The sequence below is a fragment of the Enhydra lutris genome, unplaced genomic scaffold, assembly GCF_002288905.1.
Source record: "Enhydra lutris kenyoni isolate GAN:26980312 unplaced genomic scaffold, ASM228890v2 scaffoldscaffold39, whole genome shotgun sequence".
In the NCBI taxonomy this organism is placed as follows: domain Eukaryota; kingdom Metazoa; phylum Chordata; class Mammalia; order Carnivora; family Mustelidae; genus Enhydra; species Enhydra lutris.
In genome coordinates, this window is record NW_019154123.1 from 5252054 (window position 1) to 5271536 (window position 19483).

At 41.5% G+C, this 19483-nt stretch overlaps 1 protein-coding gene across 1 annotated transcript in view; it reads left to right on the forward strand.

Annotated features, from left to right (window-relative positions):
* The window catches only part of LOC111155005 (thyroid hormone receptor beta), a 214149-nt gene that overhangs the window by 98808 nt on the left and 95858 nt on the right, over positions 1–19483 (forward strand). Inside the window, exon 2 of the mRNA XM_022514998.1 lies at positions 9565–9628. Within this exon, the coding sequence (XP_022370706.1) occupies positions 9607–9628 (22 nt within the window). The 5' untranslated portion in view covers positions 9565–9606. The remainder of the gene's footprint in view (positions 1–9564; positions 9629–19483) is intronic.

Sequence of the window (19483 nt, forward strand, 5' to 3'; positions counted from 1 at the left end):
TTCAGGGGCTTTTCCTTCTTGTCTCCCACCTGGATCTGCCCATCCCAGCTCCCTGCCTCAACCCTTCACTACGGTTCCTGTCATTATTTTGAAATAACAATGCTAAATTCTCATTCAGTGCCCCAGCCCCTCCTTTATGACTTAAGTGCAATGGATTCATTCATACAAATTTGAACTAGTAATTGCTCTGGTGCATTCCTGAAAATCGCCTTTAAAACAGATTGTTAAAAGGCAAAATCCAGCTGTGTGTGCTGTACTATGCACATGACACTTGACAAGAAACCATTGCCTTTACCAATAAAGTTGGCCCAAAGGACCTTCATCAAGCAGCATCAAACAGGAACCCAAGGAAGGGGAGAACGGAGACAATGTAAAATGTATGAATTATCTTTCCGTAGGAACTGTGTAACATAGTCCCCCTTCACCTCCCACCACTTAGCATTTAAGAAGTAGTAAACAATTATAACGATATTTGTTAGGAGAATTCTGTTTTCCTTTTAAAGTAATTTTAGGGGCAAATCAGTCTTCATAAGACCTCCTTAGGGAAGATGACTATTTTTCCCTGAGGATTAAAATTCTGCAAGGTTAGGCACCTGGGTGGCTCAGTCGTTAAGCATCTGCCTTTGGCTCAGGTCATGATCCCGAAGTCCTGGGAATCAAGCCCCGCATCGGGCTTCCTGTTCAGCGGGAAGTCTGCCTCTCCCTCTCCTACTCCCCCTGCTTGTGTTCCTTCTCTCGCTCCCTCTCTCTCTCTCTGTCGAATAAATAAATAAAATCTTTTTTAAAAAAATATCTGCAAGGAGCTCACAGCAGATTCCAGAGGCAGAGAGCACAAGCCCAGTCTGGGCGGCACCAACTTCTCAGGATGTAAATGTTCCCTCTGTCAAACGCTGTGCGGGGTCTGGAGAGTGGGGAGACGGGTGCAGGAAGTAAGTTCTTGTTGGTTGTTGTTGCCTTATTCATCATCAAACACTTGTAAGAAATCAATAATAAGTCATTTGCTTCAGTCCTAATGTTTTATTTTCACATTCTCGTTTGTTGTTTTTCATGCATGTGTCTTAGTGAGTCACCTAACCACAATTATATATTCAAGCATCTGGTGGTTCTGCATGGTATCCTCATTCCTCGGGAGTTATTTAATTTCCCTGCCATGATGAATTCGTTTCCAGTGCCTTCAACACACACACACACACACACACACACACACACACACACACGCACAAGCACACAAGCATGCGTACTTTATTTCCCTTGGCACGGGGAAGCTACCTATTCTCCACCAGGTGTCAGTAGAGGCAGTTTTAACTGCTCGCTTTGGCCAACAGGGCCTCTGTTGAAGCTGTTTCTCCTGCTGTGTCAGACATTTCCTCAAACCACCCATCTGCTTCCTCTTAAGAGACAAGCTTCTTCTCCAAGAAACGTTCAGAGATGATGATCCCCCTGCAGAGAAAGGTAGCTTGGAGGCAAGTGCGCTGTAAACCTAGGCGGCGTCAAGTTGATTCTCTTAAAACTTCTACTGGCTGTTTTCTTCTTGACTTTTCTGTCACTACGTTATGTGGCTACAAATTGTTCCGAGTTCCATTCAGGGTGATGATAAAGTGAATGTAACAGATGATTTTAGATTCACAGGGGGGTTTTGTTTTAAACCTTAGTCTAAGCCCAAGAACCCCATTCCTACCATTGTCTACCACTTAGTCCTCAAAGCAGAAAACAGGATTTTACTCAGGCTGTGGCCCCAGAACCTAGCACGTGAGAATTGAAGAATACCACCATGGGTCAACATTCCACTTTGAGGTGGATGACCTTGTCCCCACCCTGAGAACAATGACTCTTGACTTTGAACATCCCCTGACTTATTCTGTTGGTAACTGGCAGGACCCACCCTCTTTTCATGCTGCAGTGACTTTACCTGGGAGAGAGAAGGAAAAAAAATGGAAGAGAGAGAGAGAAAGGGACAAGTATTTGGCATGAACATAGGTTAAAACGAAGAGCAGAAATGAGCCTCGCAAGGAGATTGTTGGATATGAATTAAAAGAGGTGAGTGGGGTAGACATCAAGGCTAATCATTTTACCAAGAACAAAAAAATCAGCCACAGCAAATTAGGCTCAATTTCAATCACAGATCCTGGTTGTATTATCTCACTCTCCAAACTTCTCAGCGACTGCCGAAAATCCCAAATGAAAATTATAGCTTTGCCATTCAATAGTCATTTGCTGATGTCCCCTACGTGAGACCCTAGTTGCTTGCCCACCACATCCAGCAGAGGAATTTTGTCCCTTCCTTCTGCCCTTAGAGGTGATCCACTCCGACTAACGTCTGGGCCACAGCACAAGTATAAGCTACTACTTTTTTCCACATCTATATCACAGCCTTGTGCTCCATTTTAATCAGCCCATTCCCAGTCTAACTGTGCTGGCTTTTCAAATTGTTCCTCTTACTGATTTTTTTCTTACACAACACTGCCAAGTAGGGTTAGTTTTACCAGGTAGAAAAGGTGGATAACAGTGCTCGCTTCGGCAGCACATATACTAAGAAAAGGTGAATAACAGTGTGGTATGATTTGAATTACGCCTTGCCTCTATTCTCTTCTATTTGACCTCTTATTACTATCATCATATATTCAACTATTATATATTCACTTCACTGGAACCTAGATTCACTATTAAAATGCAAAGACCTCAGCAAAGGACAACTGGGGCTGATTTAGGAAGTTATAGACTTGGGGACAAATTCATCTGGTACCCAACCTTCTTTGTTCCCCATAACAAATTTAAGTGACCATGAAAGGTAACCTTGAAAGGAAAGAAAATTCCCAAAAGGTAAAATTAAGTCTAGAAAGAGGAGAATGGCAGATGGAAGAAAGGAGAAATTTCACCTCCATTTTATCTTGGTGATGATGGGATCTAGGGAGGTGGACTTCTGTGTTGTTATAACTCTTTAAACCATCTCAGGATAACCTCAAAGCAGAGGCCAGATAGCAGTTCCAATTTCTCACAACATAGGGATGATTGGGCCTGGCTAAGAGATCAGTAGATCATAATAGTGACTACAATAGTAGTGAAATCTTCCAAAACCTTATGTTGATGTCCTACTTTTAAATCTACAAAGCATTTTTAAATCCCCTTGGTCCTCATCATAACCCTGAAGGGTGGTAATTTTGACATTTTTTTACAAATGAAACTCAGAGAGGTAAGGAGCCATCTGAGATCGCCAGCCTACTGAGTTGAGAAAGTGTCTGGAATGATGCCCAATGATGCCCACTCTGGAGGTCTTTCCTCTATACCTGGGCTTGAACTTGTTCTTAAAAGTGTTTCCCAAATGTCAGAGCTAAAGTTTTGATGGAAATGGGCCCTTCCCTATAAGGGTCAGGGGATAGAGAGGGAAACTCCAGAAGGGAGAGGATGTTCAAAATGGGGGCACAAGGCTCCTGATGGATACTCACAACCTCATTGTCCTCCTGCGTGAGGTGCAGACCACTCTGAAGGGACAGCCATTTGCCTTCACCCAGCTGTGTTTCCAGATGCCACAGAGTAATGACAAGGCCAGAGTGGGGACCAAGTGGGGCAGGGGGCTCTGGCCCCATCCCATAAAGTCTGATAGTGCCCTATGCCCCACAATACCAAATAAACATAGTAAAAACAGTTGTTTGCTAGGTAAACACAACTTCAAGACACATCCACAAGCATTGCCCTCCACTCATATTGATATGATCTCTAAAATCCTTCTATTTAGGAAGAATGGATTATCTATGTTTGTGTCAGGTGCCAATGTCAGGTGAGAGGGTGGGCGTGTCCTCCCTTGAGAGCCTTCCTGGCGTTAATGGTCGCAGCTTAGAGTCTGTGGTAACCTAACATTCAGGTATCTGACATTTTGAACTGAATCAAGAGATTTGCCTGTGAATGTTACCCCAACCCACCCCCCAGTGCACTCATGGCTTCCTTGGACAACCCATGAGGGCTGTATATCTGATAAGTCCTGTATATCTCACTGTTTTGTTTTTGGGTGTTGTTGTTGTTGTTGTTGTTGTTTGACAGAGAGAGCGAGATAGAAAGGGAGCACAAGCAGGGGGAGAGAGCGAGAGGGAGGGAGGGAGAAGCAGACTTCCTGACGAGCAGGGAGTCCGACGCAGGGCTCAATCCCAGGACCCTGGGACCTGACCTGAGCCGAAGGCAGACGCCTAATGACTGGACCACCCAGGCGGCTCTTATCTCACTGATCTGATGCATCAGGCCACATGATACTCTGGTGCCCTCACTCCTGAGAGGTCCAAGGAGAAGCACACTAAGAAAGATGGCCTTGAGGGGCACCTGGGTGGCTCAGTGGATTAAGCCACTGCCTTCAGCTCAGGTCATGATCCAGGGGTCCTGGGATCGAGCCCCGCATCGGGCTCTCTGCTCTGTGGGGAGCCTGCTTCCTCCTCTCTCTCGCCGACTTGTGATCTCTGTCTGTCAAATAAATAAATTAAATAAATCTTTAAAAAAAAAAAAGAAAGAAAGAAAGATGGCCTTGAAAAGGCTACCAGAACCCTCCTCAGAAAAGGTTGATGTAAAGACGTGAGGGAGATGTGGGGTTTCATGTTAATTATGTACAGACTATATAAGCAATGACTCACTGGGTCCATATGGAAAGATTTTTCAAGGGGTAATTTTTACCATTGTCCATTTAATGTTGTCATTTCTATAGAAAAAAGGAAACACCGCGGACAAAATATTGTGCAGTCTGGGCAACTGCACTGGGGTTTTCCAAGATAGAGTTAGAGGTATTCTCTCTGGCTTTAGTCTAGCTTTGCGACCTTGAACACTAAGACAGGAAAAAAAAAATAGTTTTTTTTTTTTGTGATTTGTGATTTGTGATTCTGCACAAAGAGGTGCCACCAAAGGGGTTTGGCTCCCGAGGAGTCCTCTCCACACTACAGCAGACTTACCTTTCTCAACTTGGGTCTTTCTCTTCAGGACCTTCCCTAGCTCCCTATTTCCCTTATGATGAAGTCTGATTTCCGTGGCAAACCTTTCAAGACCCTTCACCATTTGGCCCCTAAGTATATTTGCAGTTTCTTTCTTGGGAATGTTCTTTTCCCTCCCCACCCCAAATCATGTATCCTGTGCCAAGATGCTCTACATTTTGTTCTTTTGTTGATCATGGGCCATACTCTTTATTCTTCTCCTGGAAAATATCCTAGCTCATTTTTCAAAGCCAAGCTCAAATGTCACTGTGGGTCCTCCTCATATAGATAGAATTAATCACACTTTCCTCAGTGCTTCCAACCACATCTTTTATCCCTCTGGTCAACTCTTCTGCTGCTAAGGTACATGCTGGTTCTTCACCTAAGCCCTCCAGGAGCAGGCAACATGAATAATTCATCTCAAATGATCTAGAGCTTGTGAAGGTGTCTGATGGCATAAATGGAGTGGCCCTAGACCAAATCCTGGGATTAGAGAATTCCTCTTTAGCCTTCAGCCTTGCTTTTCTGAAACCCATCTTTCTTCCACCCACAAAGGGATCTACTGCTTGTAGGTCCCATTTGCTTTGCCCCTGACCAAAAATAGCTCACACTGGAGGATTTCTCTGCCTTTAGTGCACATGGTTCTTGGTCACACCACTTCAAAGAATGTAGAAGTAGATCCAAAGAGTGGTGGGCAGCAAAACAAAGTGTATTGAGCAAGAGTGCAAAGCTCCTGGAGATGGAGGGGACAAAAGAGGGTTGCCCTTGGAGTTTCTATGTTGAGGGGGTTTTATGAGCTCTTTTGTGAAACTATCTTAAGCAATCAGGGTGTGCTGTGCTGTGCCAATCAGGGCTTTGGTCACCTATCTGTCTACCTATTAGGTTAACGTCCATATGCTAATGGTCTCTTTTGCTGACATCTGAGAGCTTATGTCTTAACTGTCTCTTGGCTGTGATAGTGACAAATGCTTTGTGGTTAATTGTCTTATTTTAGGACATTTTGCAGAAGTCATTTCTGCAAAGACTGCAAAGCAGAATGCTGGTGAGGTCCTGTCTAAGCTGCAAAGCAGGATGTTAATGCTGTTTTAGCTGTCCTGCCTCCATACTTTCTTGTTGGGGTCCCTGGCTCTGACTACCTAACTGTCCAACTAACTCCTAACAGCGTGTCTCCTTTTCATCCTATTCAATAGGTAGTATTTGTACTACCAATTTAAGTCTGAAAATATTTGCCAAATCGTCTACCCATCTTTCAAGGGAAGGGGCCTGTAACTTTCATTATATTCTTTAAGTAGACCAGAGTGCCCCCCATCTCCACCCCCGAGCATTTGAGATCTGCGGAACTAAAGGAATAAAGCTTTAGAGAAGAACTTTAAGGGGAAGCATGGAGCAGGCCTTTAGCAAATCCCCGGAACCATGTTACATACCTGGCACCCGCTTTGTTGCAGAATAAAGACTCTGGTCTTCTTAAGAGAGGCTTGATCTGTCCTGAGAACAAGAGCAGCCCGAGGTCGGGAGAAGGTGCACCTTTGTGCATTTTCTCCTGCCTGGAGATGTGCACCTTCTGTCAAGCAGAGAAAGTCCCCTGTCCCCTCAGGGGTTCCCAGCAGCACCTCTCCAGCCATCCTCTGTCCACTAACACCCTGAACTCTTTCCACATGACAGCTCCTCAGATATTCGAAGATCATCCCCTAACCTTCATGTGACTGCCTTCTACGTTTCTTTAAGATGTGGTTTCCATCAGCCTGAACATTCTACTTGAGGCTTTCTCTTAAAATACAGCAGCCCAGACATGGTCTGGCTGTTGTCCTCTAGGCTACATTTCCATCCACACAGTCCAAGATGGTCTCTGAGCTCACAGAAGATTGCATGGAGCTCAGTGTCTCCCAGAGTCCCTGGACCTACTTCCTATGTGTTTGTAATAATGCTGTATGCTTTCCAGTTTCAGATAACTCAATAACAACTTCTCCATCCTTTGTATGTTTTTAAATATAAATGCATTTTAGGTGTTTTGGAGGTGAATGTCCACTTTTCCATTCTTGCAAGGGGAACGAGCTTCACCTAAGGGACATGGCATTGGACTGAGAGTGATAAGTGGGTGGAAGAAGGCACAGCCCTGAGCGATTCTCCATACCACCTCTTGGCACACCGTGTATGCGGCTGGTATGTTTAGCCGCTCCGGGCCAGCGGGCTCTGCCTTCCCAGACAGTTGGTAAAATGGATTATAAATTCCTTGGGGCCAATAGCCTCTATCTTAACCAATTTGTATTCCTGGTTTTCAGCCCAGTATTAAACGCCCAAATAGCATCCATCCCAGTGTCTTATTATTTCTACTTCTTTAATGTCACTTGAGTCCCTCACCTTCTGCAGCCACCATCCTAGTTCTTGCTGCCTTCATCTCTCCCTTAGACCTGCTGTAGCCCTCTGACTGGTCTGCTTTGTCTTGGTAGCCATGCAGCTTTAAAAACTCAAATTAGATACTCAAACTCTCCTTAAAACTGCATTAGTTAAAAAAATTACATGGGGGCATCTGGGTGGCTCAGTCATTAAGCACCTGCCTTCTGCTTAGGTCATGATAGCGAGGTCCTGGGATCGAGCCCCACGTCGGGCTCCCTGCTCAGCCGGAAGCCTGCTTCTACCTCTCCCACTCCCCCTGCTTACGTTTCCTCTCTCACAGTGTGTCTCTCTGTCAAATAAATAAATAAAATCTTTCAAAAAAAAAAAATTACCCAGAGTAGTCCCTGTGCCTCGAGCACTAGAATGAGAAGAAAGCATTAAATCATGACCTGTGGAAAGGCCTAGTGAAGACGAGAGCCTTCGGGTCCAGATCGCCTCTACTGAGAAGCCTCTCTGGATAGTCCCAAGTAGAAGTGATCTCTGCCCCCTTTGTATCCCAGGCCCAAGGGGAAACCTGTGTACATTCTTGCCTTTTTTAACTTGATTCTCCCCTTGCTGCATTAGCAGACCCTGCTGGACAGGCCCAGGGGCTGTCTTTGGGCAAAGCTTGGGGGACTGCCTGAGCAGAGTAGCCCCTCAATTAGGGCCTCTGGACTGACTGACCAAAGAAATGAATGATTCCTGTAAAAGGAATGTCCTCCATTCCAGTAGAGCTTGCCTAGGAGGCTAAACTGAGTGCCATTCTCCACCTCAGTTGGTGCTGAGACGCTGAAGCTATGAGAGGAGCTTCACCTTTGATGGTCCCAGGACTCAGACCACGTTGGGTCTCACTGAGGACTCTTCCCTGCCCATGAGCAGTGGGACTTGCTGAACAAGTGATGTGCAGACCATGACTCAGCCCTTCCGGGATGGAGAGGAGCCTTCTGGCACATCGTCACCTGATACTTCCTCCTCACTGACCTACTAAGTGCAAGCCTTCACCGAGTTTATTTCCTTTCATGACCAAACACACACACATACACACACACACACACACACAGCTTTCTTAATTTTTAAGCTCTTTGGACTTTGTTTTCCCCTTTGATCTCAATAACCAGCTGTTGAGCCCCAGGCTGTGGTGGACCTTCTCTGTACCCAGTCCTCAGGATAGGGCGCTTCGCTGACCCCACGCTATGTCACAGGACAGCCAGGAAAAGAGGCCCCAGACCCCTGCCTACTCAAGAGGGTTATTGGACTTTCCTACAATTACATTATAAAACTCAAGAGGTCATTGAAGGAAAATAGCACTAAATACTACCAAATGCCAAAGTACCATGATAATAACAGTACTAGTATAATATTAATGTTCTAGCAATGATAATCGTACAGTTACAGTAATGGTAATACTAAATGAGAATAGTACTGAGTAGGCAAGTTAGTACTAAATTTTGTGGTGACAATATTTTTAAAGCCTTAATCAGATTTTTTCTTGTTTCTGGGTACTTTCTACTTCATATAGATTCTGTAGGTCATATGCCTATTCAATTGAAATTTTGAAAACAAAGATTTTTTTTTTTTTTATTTGATGGTATGGCAAGAACATAACTAGGATTTTATAGTTTCACCTTTGAGATCATAAAAAGGGAACAAAACTATTTGGACACATTTGTGTTAATATTTTATTTTAATATTGGTATTATCAGTCAAGACTCTTGGTTGCAAGTGGCAGAAACCTGACAGCTTATGTAAACACAGGAATTGTTTTGCTTAGGAAAGATTGAGGAACCAAAGCCTCGAAGGGACAGGAGGGACACAGGTTGGCCTCAGAGAGAGCTGGAAGCAGGGATGGAGGCCACTGCATGAATCTGAGATGGGCCCTCCTCACTTGGAGAAGGAAGGATCCAGACTGAAGATCCCAATCTATCCTAGCCCCTCTCAGGGAAAGCAGCAAGTCAGTGTGCTGGTAGCGTTGTTGAAATTGAGATGGAAAAACAGACATGCAATCTTGAATAAAAATAATGATGTTAAAGATGTATCTATAGAAGGAACCCTGAGATTATAATTAAAACGTCTTGTAAATTTACACGTATCACAGAGCCCGCCAATGCTTCAATTTCCCTAGTTGTGAGTTGAGAGTAACAAACTGCCTCAAGCTAATTAATGCATGTGATATTGTTTGAAACAAAAACATTATGGAAAATACAGGTTATAACCTGTGGTATTTTTTTTCTTGTCTTTTTCTTTGTAGGAGGTGTCAGTGAAAAAAAAGGTCCAGAATGATTACTAACCTATGACTCCCAACAGTATGACAGGTATCTATTTTTTAAAATTTTCTTTGCACGTCTCATTTTTGTTCCACCTAGAGAGAAATACAGGGTTTCTAAAAGGCCAACCTAAGTGTCTTAGCAACACTTATTTCCAGTATCACTAAATGCAGATACATCCTGTGAATGCATCCCGACAAATGAGCTTTCATCTTCTTCAGAAACAATGAGAGGCATCATCGCCAGAAACCTATGGAGAAGAAATGATAAGTAAAAGGCTAGTTTTTAGCTATGCAGAAATAACCCTTGTACACTAGGTATGTTGACTCTTTACATTCACTTAGATCAATATAATAAATGGCTCTACTTAATGACTAGAGTTCTTAATGACTAGAGTTCGGGCATCTTCCCCCAGATGGGCTGTTTATTCCATTTAGCAGTAGAGTCAGAACGGAATATGATTAGATTGCAGCAGGTAATTGAGGTAGAAACTCTTAGCAAGGGACAAAGGAGACAGAATGACCCCCAAGGAAGATAAGATCGCAATAGCATGAATTCTTTGTGCAACACAGAGAGCAGGGGTTGCAAACTCAAAGGCCCCAGGTGCCAGGTGGATAACCTCAATGTCGGAAATGGGTTGGGTATAAGGGAAAACAACAAACAAAACTGGAATACTCAGGTTCCCTCTAAAGAGTAGCCATTCTTCCACTGTAGGTGATCACTAACAGGTAGGGATGAGCCCCGGAATGCCCAGAGATTTCAAATTTTTGAAAGAAGTTGGAAATTCAGATTTTAAATGAAATATTCCCCCTTGTAAATATTAACAATTAACTTATTTTAAAATGTCAAAGACTCATGAGCCCATCAAAATACATCTGCCAACTAGAATGAACCGAGGGCCATCAGTTTACAAGCTCTGCTATCTACCTTCCAGCTTAGCACCAAGCACCTGCCCATTCATATGGTTCCCATGACAGCAGGGCAGACGCCCATAGACCTCTGTGTGTCACGGGTATAGCTTGACTTTTGATAATCCATTCCTGTCATGGCAGACTAAACATGCAGGACAATTCCTCCAAGAATCCATTCCCCAGTAGTCCTGAGAAATTGAAGTGATATAAAGCTCCACTCAGCCTTCTGCAATTTTGGAAGCCTCCCAATAACCATATACTGCCTCTCTCAGCATCACTGCCCTGCCCTTCTACCCACCTACACTGGAGCTCTTGGTGCAGCACAAAAGATGGAGTGCCGGAACAAACCAGAATGATTCACACCAGTAAGTGAGGGCCTCAGAACCACAGCTCGTCATTTCCTCCTATTTTTACTCACGAACAGGCATCAAAACATACCCACCCCCTTTCTATTGTACTGCCAAACCAGCCAAAATCCTCTCCCACTTAAATCTCACCCATTCTATGTCATAAACCTGGTCGTTCCATGGAAAATTGGTACAGATTAAGCTTAGCTAGCTCCTTCATGTTTACCGAGGAGTGGGCATCTCAGCCAGAAGGAATGAAGCCTAAGTCTTTGCAAGCACAGGCACGTGGGAGCACAGATATCAGACAGCAGCAAGCCATGTTGCAAAACCTAGGGAAAGTGCTCCCCCACTGACACAGGATGGTGTGGGATCAAGTGCAATACGGGGGTGGCTCTATCCTCCATGATAACCTGCCCACTCAAAAAGGCCTCCAAAGATACAGTCTCAAAGAACATTCATGTCTGAAACATACCAAAATGGCAAAGCTTGGTGTAAAAGTGGGTAACATCATGGCTTTCATTTGCCTTGGGGTGGGTTCCAGATTGAGTCCAGAATAAGCGTCCATCCCAGGTTCCGGCAGAGCAGGAGTCAGCAATTATTTTTAAGGAGCCACAGAGTAAAGATCTCTGGTATTGCCGATGACTCAGCTCTGCCCCTGCGGCCGGAAGAGCCATGGACTGCACACAGACAGATGGCTTGCAGGTGTTTCAACAAAACTTTATTTACAAAACGGGCAACAGGTCAGCTTGTCCCCAAGGACTGTAGTTTGTGGACCCCTGGTCTAGAGTCCAAGGTAGTCCAGACCATCTTACTGTGGAGCAGAACCCCCAAGGCCACGTCAGCTCATCTCCAGAACTGAGCTAGGAATCTAGGCTTACTCCAGGACAATTCTAAACTGAGCCAGCTTTTCCGCTGATCTTGTAGAAGCCAAGATCCTTCCTTGCATGCTGAGCTGGAGCTGCAGGTGCCTCCCAGGAGAGGAGGGAGTTTTTGCTTCCCAGCATTTGCTTCCTAGTGTAGAGACTAACAGTACTTTTCTATTTGCAAAAGCAGTCTATTCCATATATACATATGCTCAGTGCATGTTAATGGACTCAGCTGAGAAAATTATTACTTGAGACTCCCTTGCTTGTGGATGAAATCAAACAGTATCCTTTTCCCTCTCTCTTTTGCTATGATCTCAGGCTTCGTGTTTATTTTAAGAAACCTAAAGAGCTTATTTTATTATGGAAGACCATAGTAAAGTTGTAAGCCATCAGAACTAAGTGCTTGCTTTATTTAAAGGGCAAATATGCATATTTTCTTCTTTGAAAAACATAATAGGTAATATTGCTGTTACGCAATACTGCCTATCAATTAGCCTTTATGAAAATAAGACCATTCTTTAAATGAACAAGAATAAGAACATTAAATCTATTTTCCTAAAAGCAAGCTGACCAGCATTTTCAGATAAAAGAGACACGTTGTTGGAATGCAGTCTCTTTCAGCCAGAATGCTTAATAAATTTGTATGTTTTGCATTAACTCAAATGGAAATTTGGTTATTTTCTGGGGTTATTTAATATCAGCTACAATGGAGTCAGATCTTGCCAAAATTTTCTTGTTGCTTTACTCTACCTAGTTTGAAATTGGGACTGTATGAAATCACTCATTGAAAAATACTGATTCTTAATGAAGAAAGTAAGAAAGTGGTTTAATATGGCATTTTATCAATCTGGAATTAAGCACTGCTTCCTAAGTAATCTGAGGGGAATTCTGCTAACACTTATGGCATTATAATGAGCTTGGTTCTGCATAAAACCATGATTCACCACATAGAGGAGTTTGTTGCAAAGTATGAATACCTAAAATTTCAAATATGGGAGTTAGAGGCTTTTGGCCTTGATAGAAAAGAAAACTAAGAACTTGGACTTCTCCACATGTGCCTGAAGAAGCAGAAGCCAGGATCCATTGGTTGCATTGAACCTGGCTTTATGAAATTAGGATACGTCATGAAGTTTGCACAGTATTTGATGTTTCCATCCAGTTGAGCCCCCAGTCAAAGTCAAAGTCTTATGAATCCTTCCATGTGAAGAAAATATTCCCCGTTCAGTTGTTCAGACTGTCCCTCTTCTTCGTGGCCTGCTTGTCCATTTAACTTCCCTGTTGTGATGTTTGCCTTTTTCTTTTTCTTTCTCAAGATATTACTCTTGAGTGTATCTCAGGCACCAGGAGAGGGATGGTAGCAAGGATGTGACCGCTTTCAGTTATTGACCCGAGGTTTCCTCTGTATGATCGTCAGATTGTTTTCTTGTTTGGGGTTGGGGTCATGTGTTAAGGAAAAGGAAGAATTCCACAGGTTTAACAAAAAAAAAGTACATTTCTTATTACTTCTGAGGTTGAAACTCTTTTACATGCTTACTGGCCACTTGTATTTCTTCATCTGTCATTCACTTGTTCATACTTATTGTCCACCTGCTCATTGTGGATTTTGTATTTTTCTCATTATGTAGAGAAACAGTTTATTATATATAAGCAGTTGATTATATATTAAGGATAATAACTAAGCATATCACCTAATCTCTCTATGAATTCCCTATTTTTTAATATTTTATTTATTTGAGGGAGAGAGAGAGAGCATGACAGAGGGAGAGAGAGAAGCAGACTCCCCGCTGAGCAGGGAGCCCAATGTGGGGCTTGATCCCAGGACCCTGAGATCATGACCCAAGCCAAAAGCAGCCACTTAACCAACAGACCACTCAGGTGCCCCACTATGAATTCCTTATTAAATGAGAAAGGAAGACCAGTTCATCTCTTGTTCTCCTTCTACTTTGACAATTAGATTATACTTTGCATTCGAACATGTATAAATCATATTTTCATAAAGTAGGACATGGGGGCATTGAAGTTGGATGTTAAGAAAAAGGGATCCCGGAGCAATGTTTTCTGTTTCTAAGACCATCCTAATGAACAAGTTTTTCAGAGTTAAACAAAACACTTGGGCTGGGAAAACAGTATTTTATTGCAAGCCCCCGTCACTCTTCAGAGGTGGCTCTCCCAGTGTTCGTTAGGCTTCCCAAATGCTCCTTATAACCATTTCATTCCTTCAGAAAGAGAATCACAGTTGTGTTTATGTCCCATGACCTAAGTAGATCATCTTTTCATGGAATCAGGAGGTTGCTGACAGTAAAATAATGACACCATTCAAAGATGACTAATGTGAACTGTGTACATATTGTGAATATTTCCCAGTGTCAATAAACACTCTTCTGAAATAGGATCTTGGTCATGGCTACTTAGTAATCAGACATTTACTGATATAGTCCTTGATTGTGAGACTTTTAATATAAAGTTACTTAAATCATATGAGAATGAATTGCATTGTATGTAATTTCATACCTCTGATTATTTCCTCAGGATAAAACTCTACTAAGTAAAAGAAAATGCTAAATTAAAGGGACTGAACATCTTTAAAAACCTTTTCTATTGCCAGATTATAACCAGATTATTAGAGCAGCTGAGATACCCATCAGCAGAACAGCTTCCTCCCACAAATCCTCCAAATTTGGGGCTTTTTGGTATTTAATTTTTGAGGCCATTTATAAGACAAAATGTTATCACAGCTTTCAAAACTATATTTTTCTTACTGATAATGAATTTGACTACACACACACACACACACACACACTGATTGGCCACTTAAAGGTCTTTTGAAACTTCCCTGTTCAATTAACTTTTCTGTTGTGCCATTTAATTTTTCTTATGATTTACACATTAAGAAAATAATTCATTGTCTATCACTAATAATACAACTATTTTCCAGTGTTATTACATGTCTCTTATTTTCATTTTTGGCAATATTTGACCTTGTAAATTTTTTTTCTTTTTTTTCTATATTTTTCTTCTTTTGAAATAATTCCATACCAACAGAAAAGTTTGCAATATTAGTTCAAAGAATCACCAGCTACCCTCTACACAGAGTCCTCAAATGTTAACATTTTATCACCTTTGCTTAATTCTTTTCCATCTCACTTGTATAATTTTTCTTTTGAACCATTCACAAATTAGTTGTAATCATGATGGCATGGCATTTTTTGACATATGCAAGTTCTTAGTTTCTATATAGTAAGCTCTAATTAGTGTTGCTTTATAATTTATGTCTTTGTTGTCAAGCTTATAAAAGTCTTCTGGTGAGTATTGATGGGCAGAATTCAATGGATTCTTTGTGATGAGTCAGCATTCCTATTCCAACATGTAGTACTTTTTTTTAATTTAAATTCAATTAATTAACATATAATGGATTATTCCTCTTAGAGGCAGAGATCAGTGATTCATCAGTCATATATAATACCCAGTGCTCATTACATCAGATGCTCTCCTTAATGTCTATCACCCAATTATCCCATCCCACCAGCAATCCTTAATTTGTTTCCTATGCTTAAGAGTCTCTTATGGTTTGTCTCCCTCTCTGATTTTGTCTTGTTTTATTTTTTTCTCTCTTCCCATATGCTCCTCTGTTGTATTTCTTAATTTCCACATATGAGAGAAATCATATGGTAATTGTCTTTCTTTGATTAACTTATTTTGCTTATCATAATACCCTATAGTTTCACCCATGTCATTGCAAAAGGAAGATTTTGGGTTTTTTATATGACTGAGTTGTATTCCATTGTGTGTGTGTGTGTGTGTGTGTGTGTGTGTGTGTGTATACACACCCCACATCTTCTTTATCCATTCATCTTTCAATGGACACCTGTCTGGGCTCTTCCCATAGTTCGGCTGTTGTGTACATTGCTGCTATAAACATTGGGGTGCATGTACCTCTTCAGATCACTATGTTTGTATCTTTGGAGTAAACACCTGGTAGTGCAAATGCTGGGTTATAGGGTAGCTCTATTTTCAACTTTTTGAGGAACCTCCATACTATTTTCCAGCATGACTACACCAGCTTGCAATCCCACCAACAGTGTAAGAGGGTTCCCCTTTCTCCACATCCTCACCAACATATGTTGTTTCTTACCTTGTTAATTTTAGCTATTCTGAATGGTGTGAGGTAGGATCTCATTATGGTTTTGATTTGTATTTCCCTGATGCCAAGTGATGTTCAGCTTTTTTCATGTGTCTGTTGGCCATTTGGATATCTTCTTTGTCTATTCATGTCTTCTACCCATCTCTTGATTGGATAATTTGTTCTTTGGGTATTGAGTTTGACAAGTTCTTTATAGATTTTGGATACTAGCCCTGTATCTCATAAGACATTTGCAAATATCTTCTCCCATTCTGTCGATTGTCTTTTGGTTTTGTTGACTGTTTCCTTTGTTGTGCAAAAGCTTTTAATCTTGATGAAGTCCCAGTAGTTCATTCTTTTCTTTGTTTCCCTTGTCTTTGGAGACATGTCTAGCAAGAAGTTGCTGCACCCAAGGTCACAGAGGTTGCTGCCTGTGTTCTCCTCTAGGATTTTGATGGATTCCTGTCTCACACTGAGGTCTTTCATCCATTTTGAGTCTATTTTTGTGTATGGTCTAAGGAAATTGTCCAGTTTTATTCTTCTACATGTGACTGTCCAATTTTCCCAACACCATCTGTTGAAGAGACTGTCTTTTTTCTGTTGGATATTCTTTCCTGCTTTGTCAAAGACTAGCTGACCATAGAGTTGAAGGTCCATTTCTGGGTTCTTTGTTCTATTCCATTGACCTCTGTGTCTGTTTTTGTGCCAGTACCATACCATCTTGATGAGTATAGCTTTGTAACAGAGCTTGAAGTCTGGGATTGTGATGTCACCAGCTTTGGTTTTTGTTTTGTTTTTTTTTTTGTTTGTTTGTTTTGTTTTGTTTTTCCAATGTTCCTTTGGCTATTCAGGGTCTTTTCTGGTTCCATACAAATTTGAAAAAAGTTGAATGATATTTTGATAGGGATTTGAATGAATCAAAAAAAGTTGATGGTATTTTGATTTTGATAGGGATTGCATTGAATGTATAGATTGCTCTAGGTAGAATAGACATTTTTACAATATTTGTTCTTCCAATCCATGAGCATGGAACATTTTCCATCTCTTTGTGTCTTCCTCAATTTCTTTCATGAGTGTTCTATAGTTTTCTGAATACAGATCCTTTGCCTCTTTAGTTAGGTTTATTCATAGGTAATTAATCGTTTTAGGTGCAATTGTAAATAAGATTGACTCCTTAATTTCTCCTTCTTCTTTCTCATTATTAGTGTATAGAAATGCAACATATTTCTTCACATTGATTTTATAATGCACTTCCCTGAATTCCTGTATGAGTTATAGCAATTTTGGGGTGTAGTCTTTTGGGTTTTCCACATAGAGTATCATGTCATCTGCAAAGAGTGAGAGTTTGACTTCTTTGTTGACAGATCATGACTTTTGTTTCTTTTGGTTGTCTGATTGCTGAAGCTGGGACTTCTAGTACTATGTTGAACAGCAGTGGTGATAGTGGACATCCGTGCTGTGTTCCTGACCTTCTGGGAAAATCTCTCAGTTTTTCCCCATTGAGAATGATATTTACTGTGGGCTTTTTGTATATGGATTTTATGATATTGAGGTATGTTCCTTCTATCCCTACACTGTGAAGAATTTTAATCAAGAAATGATGCTATACTTTGTTAAATGCCTTTTCTGATTGATTAAGAAGATCATATAGTTCTTGTCCTTCTTTCATTAATGTAGTGTATCAGAGTGATTGATTTGTTGATGTTGAACCATCCAGGAATAAATCCCACTTGGTCATGGTGAATTATTCTTTTAAGGTACTGTTGGATCCTATTGACTAGTATTGTGGTGAGAATTTTTCCATCCATGTTCATTAGGGATATTGGTCTGCAATTCTCCTTTTTGGTGGGGTCTTTGTCTGGTTTTGGGATCAATGTAATGCTGGCCTCATAGAAAGAGTTTGGAAGTTTTCCTTCCATTTCTATTTTTTAAGATTTTATTCATTTATTTGACAGAGAGAGATCACAAGCAGGCAGGGTGGGGGGAGCAGGCTCCCTGCTGAGTAGGGAGCCGATGCAGGGCTCGATCCCAGGACCCTGAGATCATGACCTGAGCCAAAGGCAGAGGCTTAACCCTCTGAGCCACCCAGCCGCTCCTCCATTTCTATTTTTTGAAAGAGCTTTAGAAAAATAGGTATTAATTCTTCTTTAAATGTTTGGTAGAATTCCCACAGGAAGCCATCCAGTCCTGGACTCTTATTTGTTGGGAGATTTTTGATTGCTGCTTCAATTTCCTTGCTGGTTATGGGTCTGTTCAGGTTTTCTATTTCTTCCTGTTTTAGTTTTGATAGTTTATATGGCTCTAGGAAGGCATCCATTTCCTTCAGATTGCCTAATTTGTTACCATTATTGATCATAATATATGTTTATAATAGTTTGTATTTCTTTGGTGTTGGTTGTGATCTCTCCTCTTTCATTCATGATTTTATTAACTTGGGTCCTTTCTCTTTTCTTTTTGATAAGTCTGGCCAGGGGTTTATCAATCTTATTAATTTTTTCAAAGAACTAGCTCTTAGTTTCATTGATCTGTTCTACTGTTCTTTCGGTTTCTATTTCATTGATTTCTGCTCTGATCTTTATTAATTCTCTTCTTGTGCAGGGTTTAGTCTTTGCTGTTCTTTCTCCAGCTCCTTTAGGTGTAAAGTTGGGTTGTGTATTTGAGACCTTTCTTATTTCTTGAGAAAGGCTTTTAGTGCTATATACTTCCCTCTTTGGACCATCTTTGTTGCATCCCAAAGGTTCTGAACAGTTATGTTTTCATTTTCATTTGTTTCCGTGAGTTTTTTTAGTTCTTCTTTATTTTCTGGTTGACCCATTCATTCTTTAGTAGGATGCTTTTTAGCCTCCACATATTTGAGTTCTTTCCAAATTTCCTCTTGTGATTGAGCTCCAGTTTCAAAGCACTGAGGTCTGAAAATATGCAGGGAATGATTCCAATCTTTTGGTACCAGTTGAGACCTGATTTGTGACCCAGTACAACATGTAGCTCTTTTTATTTTTTTTTTAAAGATTTTATTTATTTATTTGACAGAGATCACAAGTAGGCAGAGAGGCAGGCAGAGAGAGAGAGGAGGAATCAGGCTCCCTGCAGAGCAGAGAGCCCGATGTGGGGCTCGATCCCAGGACCCTGGGATCATGACCTGAGCCGAAGGCAGAGGCTTAACCCACTGAGCCACCCAGGCGCCCCAATGTAGCTCTTTTTAATGAGACACTGAGATGACTGGTTAAAGTTGAAGATTTTCTCAGTAAACACCCTCTCATATTTATCCTTTATGCACCAACCATGCACCCAGAGTACCCTAGCCCTAGCCCTTGAGGGCAGGAAGGGAAAGACTGACAGTGCTGGAGGTCCTTCTGTCCCTTCTCCCAAAATCAGGACTGCCAAACCCCAGGTCTTTGTACTGGTTCCCATACAAAGAACACAACCACAGAAGCCTGATGTGGCACTCTGCTTCCTTTCCCATGTTGCTAGAAGAGCTGGAAGACTTTATATTGATTTATACACTCCTGACATAATTCTTCTGAAAGAGCATCTAGAAGCTTATTTCACTTTCTTCCAAGTTCCTGTTTCCCTGGTTGTGGCCAAAAATAAAACATGGCCTTGGATTCCATAGAGCCAGCTATGCATATTACAAATGTTGCCACAAATAGTTTTGGAGA